The sequence below is a fragment of the Macrobrachium rosenbergii genome, chromosome 3 (assembly GCF_040412425.1).
Source record: "Macrobrachium rosenbergii isolate ZJJX-2024 chromosome 3, ASM4041242v1, whole genome shotgun sequence".
NCBI classification, from domain to species: Eukaryota; Metazoa; Arthropoda; class Malacostraca; order Decapoda; family Palaemonidae; genus Macrobrachium; species Macrobrachium rosenbergii.
In genome coordinates this window covers 17,895,972-17,909,443 of record NC_089743.1, presented here as the reverse complement: position 1 = coordinate 17,909,443, position 13,472 = coordinate 17,895,972, and the positions used below count along the sequence as shown (strand labels likewise).

At 35.3% G+C, this 13,472-nt stretch overlaps 1 protein-coding gene across 1 annotated transcript in view; it reads right to left on the bottom strand.

Moving 5' to 3' along the window:
* Bruce (BIR repeat containing ubiquitin-conjugating enzyme) overlaps positions 1 to 13,472 on the bottom strand; it is a 361,218-nt gene that overhangs the window by 259,967 nt on the left and 87,779 nt on the right. Inside the window, 6 exon segments of the mRNA XM_067128151.1 lie at positions 2,044 to 2,180; positions 2,459 to 2,825; positions 5,509 to 5,658; positions 5,961 to 6,129; positions 8,885 to 9,020; positions 10,074 to 10,216. Coding sequence (XP_066984252.1) covers positions 2,044 to 2,180; positions 2,459 to 2,825; positions 5,509 to 5,658; positions 5,961 to 6,129; positions 8,885 to 9,020; positions 10,074 to 10,216 — 1,102 coding nt within the window.

Here is a 13,472-nt window from a genome sequence, read left to right as displayed (position 1 = left end):
GTTACACAGAATTTGTAATTCACAGTCATAGCAAATCAACTTTGTGTGTTGCAAATTGATGTACAGAATACAGTATATTGAAATAACTTCAAATGGCATTCAAACAATTTGTATAACATTGTCAAAAACGACACACACTAACAAATGTAATTATATGTCGTAATTAGTTTTTCATTACAACCTTATGCAATGTTGCATTTATAATTATTTTTCAATCAAAATTAGGCACATTACTGCTTGTTTATTCAAACGTCCTACTACAGCCTTCAACTGTAGCTAGTAACAAATGTGCTAATGCTACTGCACGTACACACAATCACCAAACTTAGCAATTTCTGTAATATGACTAAATACATTTTTAATATTGCATGTTTCTTATCTGGCATGTTTGTAATCTACAAAAGCATCATTAGGGAGAGCAAATAAGTGAAGGTGTTTATGTGTTTAAGTTTAGCTACAGGTTAGTTAATGGTAAGTATGTTGCATTATCAAAACATACAGCACACACTCGGGCAAGCTCAACAAACAAATGCACAAAATTTTAAACACAGTACTGTAGTTTTTACTTTTATTAAGTTGTATTTATCGTTGCATTTCTTTCAAAAGTAATTTTGTCTGACGTTCAAAAGGCTCATTTTCCTGACAAAGGCTTGCATAATATATTTCAGCTTTTTGGCCCAGTCATCATGAAGGTTTGCATGCATGCTTTGCATACTGTGAAATATTTTTGAATACTGAGCCAAGTAATTTTTGATATTGGGAAAATGGACTGTAATCCATCATCTAAAATACTGTTTTTTGCAAGCTAAATGAAGATGAGTGGGAAGTTGTTGTCATGAAGCCATTTGGTACTGCAAAACTCAAACTATGGAAACTCTCTTAACTATATTTTTAAAATGCTGCAGTTGGCAGAAAGGTCCCTAGTGAGTTCAACCAGCTTAGCAGAGTTTATTAGAACTGTATTTTCTTTCCTGCTCAAGACAGTTCAGTCTTCCTCTGCATTTCTTCTTGATTTATCAACATAATTCACTATTTTATTTGCACTTTCATAATTTTGTGCAGCTGAATGTATACATGTTTGCACTGGAAAAAAGTGGGAATAAAAGTAAGTTCAAGGAAGGAGAACATGGATACAAGGGGATAAGTGTTTATGATTAATGGGGCTGTGATAAAACTTATGTGCATGAAGAAATTTATCTACAATGCTGGACACCAACAATCAAGAAGCTGAACTGGGCTGCAAACCAGCTGGCAGCCAAGCCATCCAAACTTCTAAAGAAAAGGGCTTTAAGCTTCCTTAGTAGAACTGCACAAGAACTCTCGAGGTGTTCCTGAATCTGAATGTATGCACCTTTCCTTCCAAAATGGTGATTGTTTTTGAGCTAAAACTTCACAAGTTTATAGGACTCTACACAAAACCTCTTACCACCTATGGTAACCTGTTGTATCCTCAGATGGCAGAGTCAAAAGATTCAAATGTAAGCCCTCTGAATTACTAAATCTTTTAAAAATGTACCAAAATGTATCCATAACTTACCAAAACCTTAATTACTTAGTTTATTAGTCTATTTCTTGGAATTCATCTACACTAATAAAACAGGGAATGTGAGCAAACCTGGGTAGTTATTCTGGTAAGAAAAATTCAAATCCCCAATTTTTAAGTTAATATTCCTATTACCTATGAAAATATTCATCTATTTTCTATTAGCGTCAATAATGAATAAGGGAAAGCCTTAATTAAATATCTAGAATATACCACAGTAAAAAGGAATAAAGAAGTTTTTACATGCCATTCACCACATTTTTCCTTATTAAAAATTCACCATGTGGAATTGTAAAACTACTGTCTAAGCAGCCTGCAGGGGAAGGGTTAAAGTTCCAAATTTACATATTACACAAAACAGGGAAAATTAGTGGTTAGAAAAACTAAACATTAAAATAACTTGCTACCACAAGACACCCATTAAAGGGTAGCACAGTAAAGGCACCTGCATAGTTAAAATACAAGTATGAATGGCATTAATGCCATACCCAAAAACTCACCATTGAAAGTGAGGTAGGTGGTATATGGGCTGTCCCACTTGAAGAAAAAGTCTCCCCTTGATTAAGAGTAGCACTCTCTATGCCACTTGGCAAAGTGAAAGGCTGCATCATGAATGGACTTCCAGGATGACCTGTACCTATTTCAAAAGTTAAAATCTGTCAATACTTAAGTAACTACTTCCTGTATTAAAAGATAGCAGAAATCTTTCAATTATCTACTTGCCTAAAAATTTTCAGCTACACAAAAAATACTTTGAAGGCTTTTACATTGGTCAACAGTACAGAGAAAGTCTTTTATGTTGTTTCCCAAAGAATGAAAAGATTAACTCTTTTTGGAGGACTTAACCTGTTACCTGCACAACACCTAATGTCAAATTAAAATAAAAATGAACACATTTTATGTCACACTCTTTACCTGATGATGCTCGTTCCATTTTAGTTCCATCACTTGCCATATGAAGTGTAAAGTGAAGTGGTTCCACTTCTAATAGCCCACACAGAGCACTGGTGTGCATCAAGCCTAATGATGTGCCAACTTGCAGACCACGTCCCAGAAGCCCACCAATGTCATTATCATCACGTCCAATAAATGAATAAGGGCTACCCTGGCCAGCACTTTTACTATTCAAATTAGAAGAACTTTGGACACCAGTTCCAGGTCCCCCCTGCATACTGCCAGGGATACCCGAACCACCGAAAGTAATGTTGTTGTTGTTGTTATTGTTGGTATTATTGCTGTTACTATGTGCAGAGTTTGAATGCCTGGTGGAACTCCCATTCATCTGAAAATACAATTAACATATAAGGCTTTACACTCTCACTGTATAAAGTTTTTTTATCTCACAAATTTACTGGAATCTGTAATAGTATATATATTACAGTAGACTCAGTTTAAAAATTGTGCAGTTGTTATTCAAGTATAAAGAAAAAGATATATACCTGGTAATATACCTGGTATGTGTCAGTGTTTAAGACAAGGGATCTCTATATTAAATATGAATCCAAGCATAAACATCACGAGTTTAGTATTTCATCTATGACAATGAAGATCTGTTTAATATATCCACAGAAGTCCTATAGCCACACCACTGTATTTTCTATTGTAATTTACTGGTTTGTTTAGCTGCACTAAGAGAGAGAGAGAGAGAGAGAGAGAGAGAGAGAGAGAGAGAGAGAGAGAGAGAGAGTGTGTGTGTGTGTGTGTGTGTGTGTGTGTGTGTGTGTGTGTGTGTGTGTGTTTGTGTGTGTGTGTGTGTGTGTGTGTGTGTGTGTGTGTGTGTGTGTGTGTGTGTGAGAGAGAGAGAGAGAGAGAGAGAGAGAGAGAGAGAGAGAGAGAGAGAGAGAGAGAGAGAGAGAGAGAGAACAGCAGATGCAAGACCACACACACACACACACATGCACACAAACAGTTTGAATTCCTTATTGCACCTACGTGTATTGTTGTAATTATTTACATTCATACCCAATGTTATTAACAATACATTTGGTTGTTTTTTTACTTTGTAGCTGATGATGCTAACAGTAAACGTGAGTTTTCATTACTTTTGCAACTGATGTTACTAACAGTACAATTAATTTATTCTTAATATATTATTATTTAGCTGTATATATATTTAAAACAAAATTTTTTAATTTAAAACATGCTTTTATTAAAATGCATTAAAAAGTAAAAAAAACATTTTGAGACACACCTGGTGTCTAATAAAATTTTTTATACTTTTTACTTTATTTTAATATAAGCATGTTTTGACATTTTTTTTATTTTTTATTTTATACTTTTTAGTTTTGACAGAAATTGTAACCGACTTATGATTGTAGTTTGTGAAACTGAGGGGAGGGAAGGGGAAGGGGATGGGGAGGAATGTGAGGGGAAGGGGAAATGGAAGGGAGAAGGATTGAAGAGGAGGGAAGGGGGAAGGGGAGGTAGAGGGCAAGGGGAGGAGGGAGGAGGGAGTAGGAGGGGAAATGGAGGGGAAGGGGAGGAGAGGGGAGAGGAGGAAGCAGGAAGGGAAGGGGAGGGGGAGGGAAGGAAAGAGGGAAGAGACAGCTAAATTAACACTTGATCATTTGCTTTGGAAGGTGGAGGGGGAGGGGAGGGAGTGGGGGATGGAAGACGGAAGGGGAGGGGAAGACACAGCTAAATTATCACTTGATCATATACTCTGGAAGGGGGGCGGATGGAGGAGGGAAGGGGAGGGAGAGGACAGTTAAACTAACACTTGATCAGTGCTTGGGGAGGGGGAGGGGTGAGGGAAGTGGATGGAAGAGAGACGGGGAGGGGCAGGGAAGAGGGAGGAGACAGCTAAATTAACACTTGATCATATGCTCAGGAAGGGGAAGGGGAAGAGGAGGCAGGGGAGGGGAGGGGGATAGCTAAATTAACACTTGATCGTGTGCCATTTGGAAGGGGAAGGGGAATGGGGAGGACATAGCTAAATTAACACTTGATAGTGTGCTGGGGATGGGGAGGAGGGGATGGAAGAGGGAAGGGAAGGGGAGGGGTTATATAGAAGATAGATTCTACTGATCAAAGAAGTTGTGAAAAATCTGAAGTTTCATACAATTCCTGAGATACTGGGAGAGGTCACTGTAGGGTCACTAGAGGTCACTGCTGACCTAATGTTCATGTAAGGTTGTATTGTCACCAGGATTGAGTAACCATACAAAATCTCAAGTCCATCAGATAAAGGGAACAGGTAGAAAACTGAATTACAAGATTTGACCCAAACAGACAGGCACAGAAGTCAAGTTAAAAACAAGCATTTAATAAAAACACAGATACATGTATGCATATGGACATTGTATATAATATAAATAACAAAAATGTTTCTGTGAGAGAGAGAGAGAGAGAGAGAGAGAGAGAGAGAGAGAGAGAGAGAGAGAGAGAGAGAGAGAGAGAGAGAGAGAGAGCAGTTTGAACTATTCATTGCACCTGCGTGTTGTGCATTTATTTTTATAACTAACAGCCATTAGCTTTTTATGTAACATCATTTAGAAGTGTAAGGTTATAAAATTCACTGACATGTATGCAGACCCACTTCATATATACAGATTTTACATAATTCACTCCAATATTTCTAATATATTACAGTAGAACATTATTTATAAATTAACAAATAAATTTCAGGTAACTGGTAAAGTTTACTGTACCAGTAAAATAACCAATGCAAAAGTGTTTACACTACACCAACTGGGTATGTTTGATTTATATCATTTGTAACTGATTCTATAGTAATCTTCCATTATTTGACATGAAGATAGTAAACTTTAAATAACTAAGACTATGTTGCCCTTGGCCAGTGGGATGGTTTGTCAAGAACTTTTAGCAGGAAGTGGCATATATAGGGCAGCCCTATACAATGAATGAGGTTCATAATTTACTTTTAATGAAAATTCTGGGGGTTGTCTTATACACTCCCATATAGAGTATATATATCCATACCAACAAAATATAACTAAACTTACAGTATACTTAGCAAGGAGAGGTGGCTCAATGTCAAATAATTCTCGTTCAAATGGTGTCCCATACAGATTAAATCTCGTTTGGAGTACAGCATGAAGGGGATCTACCTTTCGGCTAAGTGACTCCGATGTCAGGGACAGCAACTGGGTGACCTGCAGAACAATACCATTAAAAGGTCTCCATTTCCTAGTCAACTTAAACAAATAAGAATTAAATCAATTTCTAACATTACATTTTGTTAACTGGACAGGACACAATCAGTTCTATGATAGTTTAGATTTCAAGATATTCAAAATAATCAACATGTGCATTTCAAGTTTTATATTATAAAACACGTATGATTAACATTTACATTACCCAAAAATAATAAATTTGATCTTAAAACTATCATGAATCCTGAAAAAACAGCACACTGATGCACATACACTTCTATGCATCACCAACTGTTACTTACTTTGCGTGCAGTTCCCCAAGGATTGCACCATTTAACATGGTTCAAAAGTGTAAAGAACCAGTGAAGTGCTCCAGCACTTTGACACTCCAAAACAGAATCCAACCATTCTAAAAGAGCCTCAAGCACTGCCCAGCCAAAGACAGTTCCTCCTTCTACCACACGTGAACCCCTAGAAAAGGTAAAACTCCAGTTTAATAGCAAAAAATCTTCATTATTTTATGGATCTCAATGTGCATCAGCATACATGCTTTCTGTTATGATCAATCCTCTGTATAACAGCCAATTAAAGTAATGCTGCTATCTGGGCTGTTCCATAAATGCCTTTACTGTCAGTTAAAGTAATACTGCTACTCTGGGTTGTTCCATAAATGCCTGTTATTCTGTGTTGTTTCATAACTGCTAGGAGGTGATATTTCAAGCATATTTATTCTAGCCTACCAATTTATATTTCCTGATAAATATAGTCATGAACTGCAAGTAAAATAATCTTCCATAAATGAACAATAATTGAAAAAAGTTTGAGTCAGAGTAGAACAATGCTTGCAATGGTAATCTAATAAAAATAGCTAAAAACTCAGCAGCAGCTAGTGTGCAGTGAGCATAATAAAAACTCAGTGGCCACTATTTATTAACAGTAATATGTAATCAGTAGCAAAGATATTAACAAACTTCTTACACCATTCAAGGAAAACTGACTAGTAATTTCATGGTTAAAATACATATAACAATGAAATAACAACAAAACAAGCTTTAAACTTTAAAAACTAAACTTTAGCTGCACTAAATCAGATTTTCAACATCAATAAATAACCTGCAAAATGTTTGTCACAATGAGATCTTGAATTTACCCATATTACTTTAAAAAATACTCCAAACACATATGGACTGAATTTCAAATAAATACTCTCTTCCATTACCACATTCTCAGGACTCACTGTAACCAATTACAGTCTGACCTCTTTAAACTAGCACCCTTCGGACCAGGTCACTGCCGGACCATAGAAAATCCTGGATGACAGAAATTATCCCTAAAAAACCACTATGTAAACAGTACTGCCAGTTCATGCCACATATATATTGCTGTGTTATCAAAAGTACAACAAAGCTTAGGAATAATCACTGTCATCGTTAGGTTTAGTTCCTTATGAAAATTCTGGACTGCTGCACAAGCATCTCCCGGAAATGCAAACCACTTGGTAAGTGCACTGCCGAATTCTGATCTCCTGGCCACCTTTCAATGTTTTCTGGCACTTCCAACTTCTCTGGCTTTTGTTTTCAAACAAATTGGCTGCTTTCAATTCTTTAAATGTGTGTGTGTGTGTGTGTGTGTGTGTGTGTGTGTGTGTGTGTGTGTGTGTGTGTGTGTGTGTGTGTGTGAGAGAGAGAGAGAGAGAGAGAGAGAGAGAGAGAGAGAGAGAGAGAGAGAGAGAGAGAGAGAGAGAGAATTAATAAAAATGTACAGTATTTTATATTTACCTATGGAAGCCAAAATTGAGAATTGGCAAGTTAACTTGACAACATTAACAACTCTTAATAATAGCTTTAAGTGGAGAGAGAGAGAGAGAGAGAGAGAGAGAGAGAGAGAGAGAGAGAGAGAGAGAGAGAGAGAGAGAGAGAGAGAGAGATGCCTCGGTTAGGTTGATACAAAGATGTCCATTTGCAAAATCAAATAACAGTTGTATTAAGAATAATGATAATTTTAATAAAATTTGTTTTATGTACAGTATGCAATTATATTTCATGCATTACTGTCATATTACTTCCTATTATAATTTATGAACATAGGGATCAGGCGCCATTTGCATTCTGATGTTTACATTCTTAAAATTATCAACTCACTGCATTTTACCAACATAATCACAGCCATTAGCTGCTGAATAAGATACATTTTGGAGACTCATTTTCTTCATAAATTATCAAAGCTGGGTTTAAAAATGCAACTTACCTTATTTATAAATGCATTATAATAAATGAAGTACTGCATAGGTGTGATTTTGCCAGTATCAGAGATTACTTTTGCATCTTCCATAAAGGTTAGTGGCCAGCGCATTATTTGTTTTTTCAGCCACAGCTACAGCCATAAATTTAGTGGTATGCTTTCATAACACTTTCCTCTCCATTATATGAAGGATGAATAAAGATTTATCTTATTTTTATTTATGGAAAACACCCCTGAAAATTAGCAAATTTTTAACAAGTCAACAACTGTAATGCAACCCTTAATCAAAGTGTTTGTTACAGTAACTGACATTGGCAAACAGCTGTTTCTCAATTCGACTTTATGTCAGTATTTGCTCCTGTTTATGCCAGTCTTGCACGCAGTAATATGTGGTTGTTATTTATAAGAAATAGTAATGAATTCTTAGACAAGTCACAAAGTTGGTAAACCTGATTTAATGTATGAAGATGAACTTTTGCTTCTATGCCTATTTATTAGTTAGAAAGTAACTCAAATATAAAGTAACATACATTATCAATGGTATCTACCAAAACTGAGATGGGCATAGAAAGCCTAGCCTAGTGTAATCTACTGAAATTACATCTTGCACTATACATTTGCATATACAGTATACTGTATATGCAAATTACAGATCTTTTGTATGCTGAATATTTCAAAGTTTCATGGGATGCTTTCATTGGAAACAAACTGTGCTTGTGTATTTACGGAGTAAGCTTCAGTTATGAAATTGGAAAAAATACAAAACTGAAACGACATGTGGCGCCGCCCTTGTGGCCGCCCAAGAACTAATGGTGGCTGATTAAAACAAGTCCTGGATCATGGGAGTCACTGGACCATGGAGTGCCAGATTTAAGAGGTTGGACTGTGCTGCTAACAGATCCATCCTTGGTCATACCATACCTTAAAATTATTAAAATTTCGTGTCTTAATAATAATAATAATAACAACAAAAAAAATTACTTACTCTAAGGCCGTAACAATAATTTTGGATGTTTTATGGGCCACACTTCTATCACCTTGCAGTAAACAAGTATGTACCAGTCCTGAAAGGTGGAGCTGTAACAATGTGATGATTCCGATGTTCACTGTTCGATCATCAACTGAAATTAGAGAACAAAATATCAGTTACAACTGTACAAAGTTTCCTCTAACAAATTAATCACCATTACCATCATTATGCCATATATAACTTGAACATGTCAAACTTTCTTCTTCTTCAGGATTAATCTTTAATTTAACTGACACACTAAGAGTGTGTGTATCCCAGAGTATCCACCGTTATGGCTCCTGTGCTTCATAAGTACTCTACTTGGTTCACAGCCCACTGCAAATGTATTATTTATGGAAGCATCCATACCAATTCCCACACTATTTTTCCAGGACTGGACATATTGCAGCTATGTCTTCCTTATACTGAATGCGTCTGCTTCATCCTCCCTCCTAAACTGATTCATGCTATTAATATGTTTCTAATAACAAACTGTTTTTACAATGAACAAATTTCTATACAAACCCATCAATCACAACTTCCAGTACCCTCCTTCCTTCTCCAGTGTAGTTGGCTAGTCATGTTTTAAAATAGCGAGCCTTGATATGTTTTATAAAGTTAAAACTATTTATGATTATTGGATTTGTATAAAAACTTTAGTTTTACTTTTATTGGTAAAACAATAGTTTTACTTTTACTGGTAAAACAATTTATTTTGTACAAATAAATTTATTTAATACGTTACTACTGTGTACAGTGTGCACATACAAATAGATTAGTTAAAAGTCAACACACATTTAATGTGCTATCTACCAAATATCCCTTGATATAACAAGTTGTGTCTCAAAACCAAACATGATATGAATACAATACTTATTAAATGGTCTAAGATTTCATGGTTTATATGTGTCATGATCTTTACTGTTATATGATCATTAATGCTTAGTTAGTTATAAATGATTTCTTTAACCAGACCTCTGAACTCTCTTAGGGTTCTTCTCGGGCTGGAAATGCTAACATATACACAGTGTTTTACTTTAAAAGCTGCAATGTTATTGGCAAAAAATCAAATTTTCACAAAATCAGTAAAAATGCCTATAAAGAAAAAGTTTTAAAATTTCTGAAACTGCTGCTTCTTGGAAGCTGATACAACCAGTTCCCTTACCTGCAGCAGTATGAATAGAAGTAATCCAAAGCAACAAGTCAAGAGCACGATGACGCATGTGATCTGAGGTATTTTTATTTATCACAGCTTCTAACAACCTTTTATGAAAGGCCTCATTTTCTACCAGTGATAACCTCTGCAACCTGAAATAATAGTACAAATTATTAATGTTTCTTCATAAGCATATAAATCAAACTGGATTCCTCTTACCAAGTTTGTCTACATCCTATCATTCTAAACATTCCCATAAAAATATCAAACATTGCAAACACCACTAACCAGTAATTCAAAGCTATCCTGAAAAGCATTACAGATAAAATCTCACAATTAAAACTCCAAACAATTCTATTTTAACAGAAATGGATACTATCTGATATTAGAAGACTGGTTATTCACTACTGGAACAAAAAAGCCTGTAATAAACTAAAAATATGTTAATAAGATGGTTATAATATTAATGAATGGGTGTGTTTGGTGTTGAGTGAATGCTAACTGAAGGCCCAAGTAAGCAATGGAAATCAGAGTACTGTATACTGTACTGCAAGCAAGGTCAATGTTATAATAATCTTATAATAATGTGCATATGATGACAACATTGGCCCTTGCCATCATATTAGTCATAACACTCTGCCCTGAGTATGCACTTTATACTACCATTCAACATCCATATTTTGAATTCATGTATATATAACTATGAAGATAATGGTAATGTTATTGTATGTGATTAACTGATCATGCTAACTGAATAATTTTGTACATAAAAAAAACCTGAGCTTTCAAAAATAAAACTAGCTTTTCCTACAAACCAATCATATAATGTGCAATTTGTAGTCTAAAATTTCCCAGACTCTCAGTCCTTTCATTACAAAGAACACAACTCTCTAAACAACATTCACCTGGGCTTTTGGGTTTATCCACTAACCACCTTAAAAAATTGTGTAGGATGAAAAAGGGGCAGACTATCTTGGCTTGGGAGAGGATACATTACTAAGTTTGTATACATTTTATCTTGGATGACACTGAAGAGAAAGACTAGGATACAAGCCCAGATGCAGAAAGACCAAAGATGGTAAAATATACAACCAGTCAAGCAGTGCTCAAAGTATAGTGACCAGCAGCTGCCATTCCATCTTCATGGGATATCCATGTTTGAAATGGTCAGAAATAATACATACATTCTTGCACTCATCAGTTTTTAAGTCATTATGATTTTTAGACCATTTGCATCACATAGCATTAGCGGTAATAACTATGAGGATCATGATGAAATGAGCATAGGAACAATGTATTGACAATCGTAATGACCTCCCAATGTTCAGATCCTCTTTTTGGTTGGAAGGTCTGAGTTCAGAGAATAGGAAGCAAAAAGCCAGATTTTCCTAGAATGAGTTTATACATGTATATCAAATTTTTCGTATTACAGTATGAGTGAATTTTATTAATGCTGATAGGGAACAAGCGAACATGTATCCTTAATGACTGTCCAACAGAGGTTTCAGAAAATATTAATTACTCTATGACTTATGTAAATAAATTTTACTTCTCAATCATGATAATCAGAATAGTGAATTATGCCGATTGCTCTAAAATGAATTTTCGTCTATATTTTCCTAATAATGCCACAGAGATGATTATGCAAAGGGACTTAGGCAGAAAATGCTTAAGGAATTATGGGAAAAAATGATCAGCTGATGAATGCATACCTGAGACTTAAGTATCATATGTGAATATGCTAGACGAAAACTACAGTACAAGGTTATTATTCGGTAATATAAAGTAATATAAAAGGACAGTAAATAATTACATCCATTCCACTTACCTAAAATTAGTGGATGCCCAAGGGATGACTAGGCTAGACTACATACAGTACTGCTAATAGTGAGTTGACGGGGACATTAGCATAATGGGACAATTACTTCATGGACATGTAATGAAGTAATGTTCATTAGTACTCATCTTTCAGTTTATGCTAAACCATCTCTGCAATAATTCCATCACAGCCTAGTGTTTTCCATCCAAGTTTCTGATATTTTTATTGACCTATCCTTTAAAAGGTCTTTTCACCCATGGACATTTCATTACTAATTCTCTAAGTTACCCTAACACCAATGACACTCCCTGAATATATGGCCTAATCAACATATCAACCTGTATGTCTAAATATTCTCTTATCTATTCTTGATCTTCATTGCTGGGGAACTTAGCTTTTCTATTTGTGCTCTTCATCTCCTTGACGAAATCTGTCTACATGTCCCTTCTGCTTTTTCTATTCTTTATTGTACCCCATGCCTCATCTGATTACCGAGATTCCTGTCTTCTAACCCCACATCCCTGTACTTCTTTTCCAGTACACTGATACACTGTATTTCCTAGTGTCAAAATGCACCTAAATTATGACTATACTCTATCGGCGCCTTCATGGCGATTTAGGCGTTGTCCCCTACGTTGCCAAATGTGCTTCTCTCGAGTTTTTAAAGGCTTACCCTTCCCTTTTACCCCTTTTAATCCGTACTTCTGTCAAGGAGGTTTAATCTCCTTGGTGTTTGTTAATGTCTCCTGGGAGCAGTATACTTCTGGGTGTTCCCTATTGCCTCGACACTCCTTCGAAAATATTTCCATTCTTCCAGGTCTCTGTTTTTCATATAGGCCTCATTGAATCTCTTTTTGAACCTTCCTTGTGATTATCTCACACTATTGGACTTCCCCACTTTTAATTTACTTGTTTTTGTGTCAATTTACTGTGTATATATATGTCTATATACATATATATATATGTGTATATATATATATATATATATATATATATATATATATATATATATATATATATATATATATATATATATATATATATATATATATATATATATATATATATATACTGTATATATATATATATATATATATTTATAGAGAGAGAGAGAGAGAGAGAGAGAGAGAGAGAGAGAGAGAGAGAGAGAGAGAGAGAGAGAGAGAGAGAGAGCAATTGACATTTGAAAAGGATTGTGTGTGTAGACAGATAAGAGAGCGCAGCATAAATATTTAATTTATCATCTATTCATAATATGGTCCTTCGTTTCTTTCCAGTTAAGAGTATTCATAACATTTTTCTATTCATATATCTTCTTTTCTTTGATTAAATCAAGCGTTGGTACTTCCTTCCTTACATAAAAGTCTAAAACGCTCTTGTCAAAATCGTCGAAATCTGTCACGGTTGTTGGTTGATGCTTCTCCCGTTCCAGGAAAATTGCTGTGCCGCATCTCTCTTCCATATCTTTGCCTTCTTTGCAAATCCTGCTGATTGTTCTCTCCGGTATCATTGTTGCTTCTGAGGCGCATTGCAGTGTTTTTCTGATATCCACAATGGGTCCACGGTTTGCCTTTTCTTTAGAAAAGTGC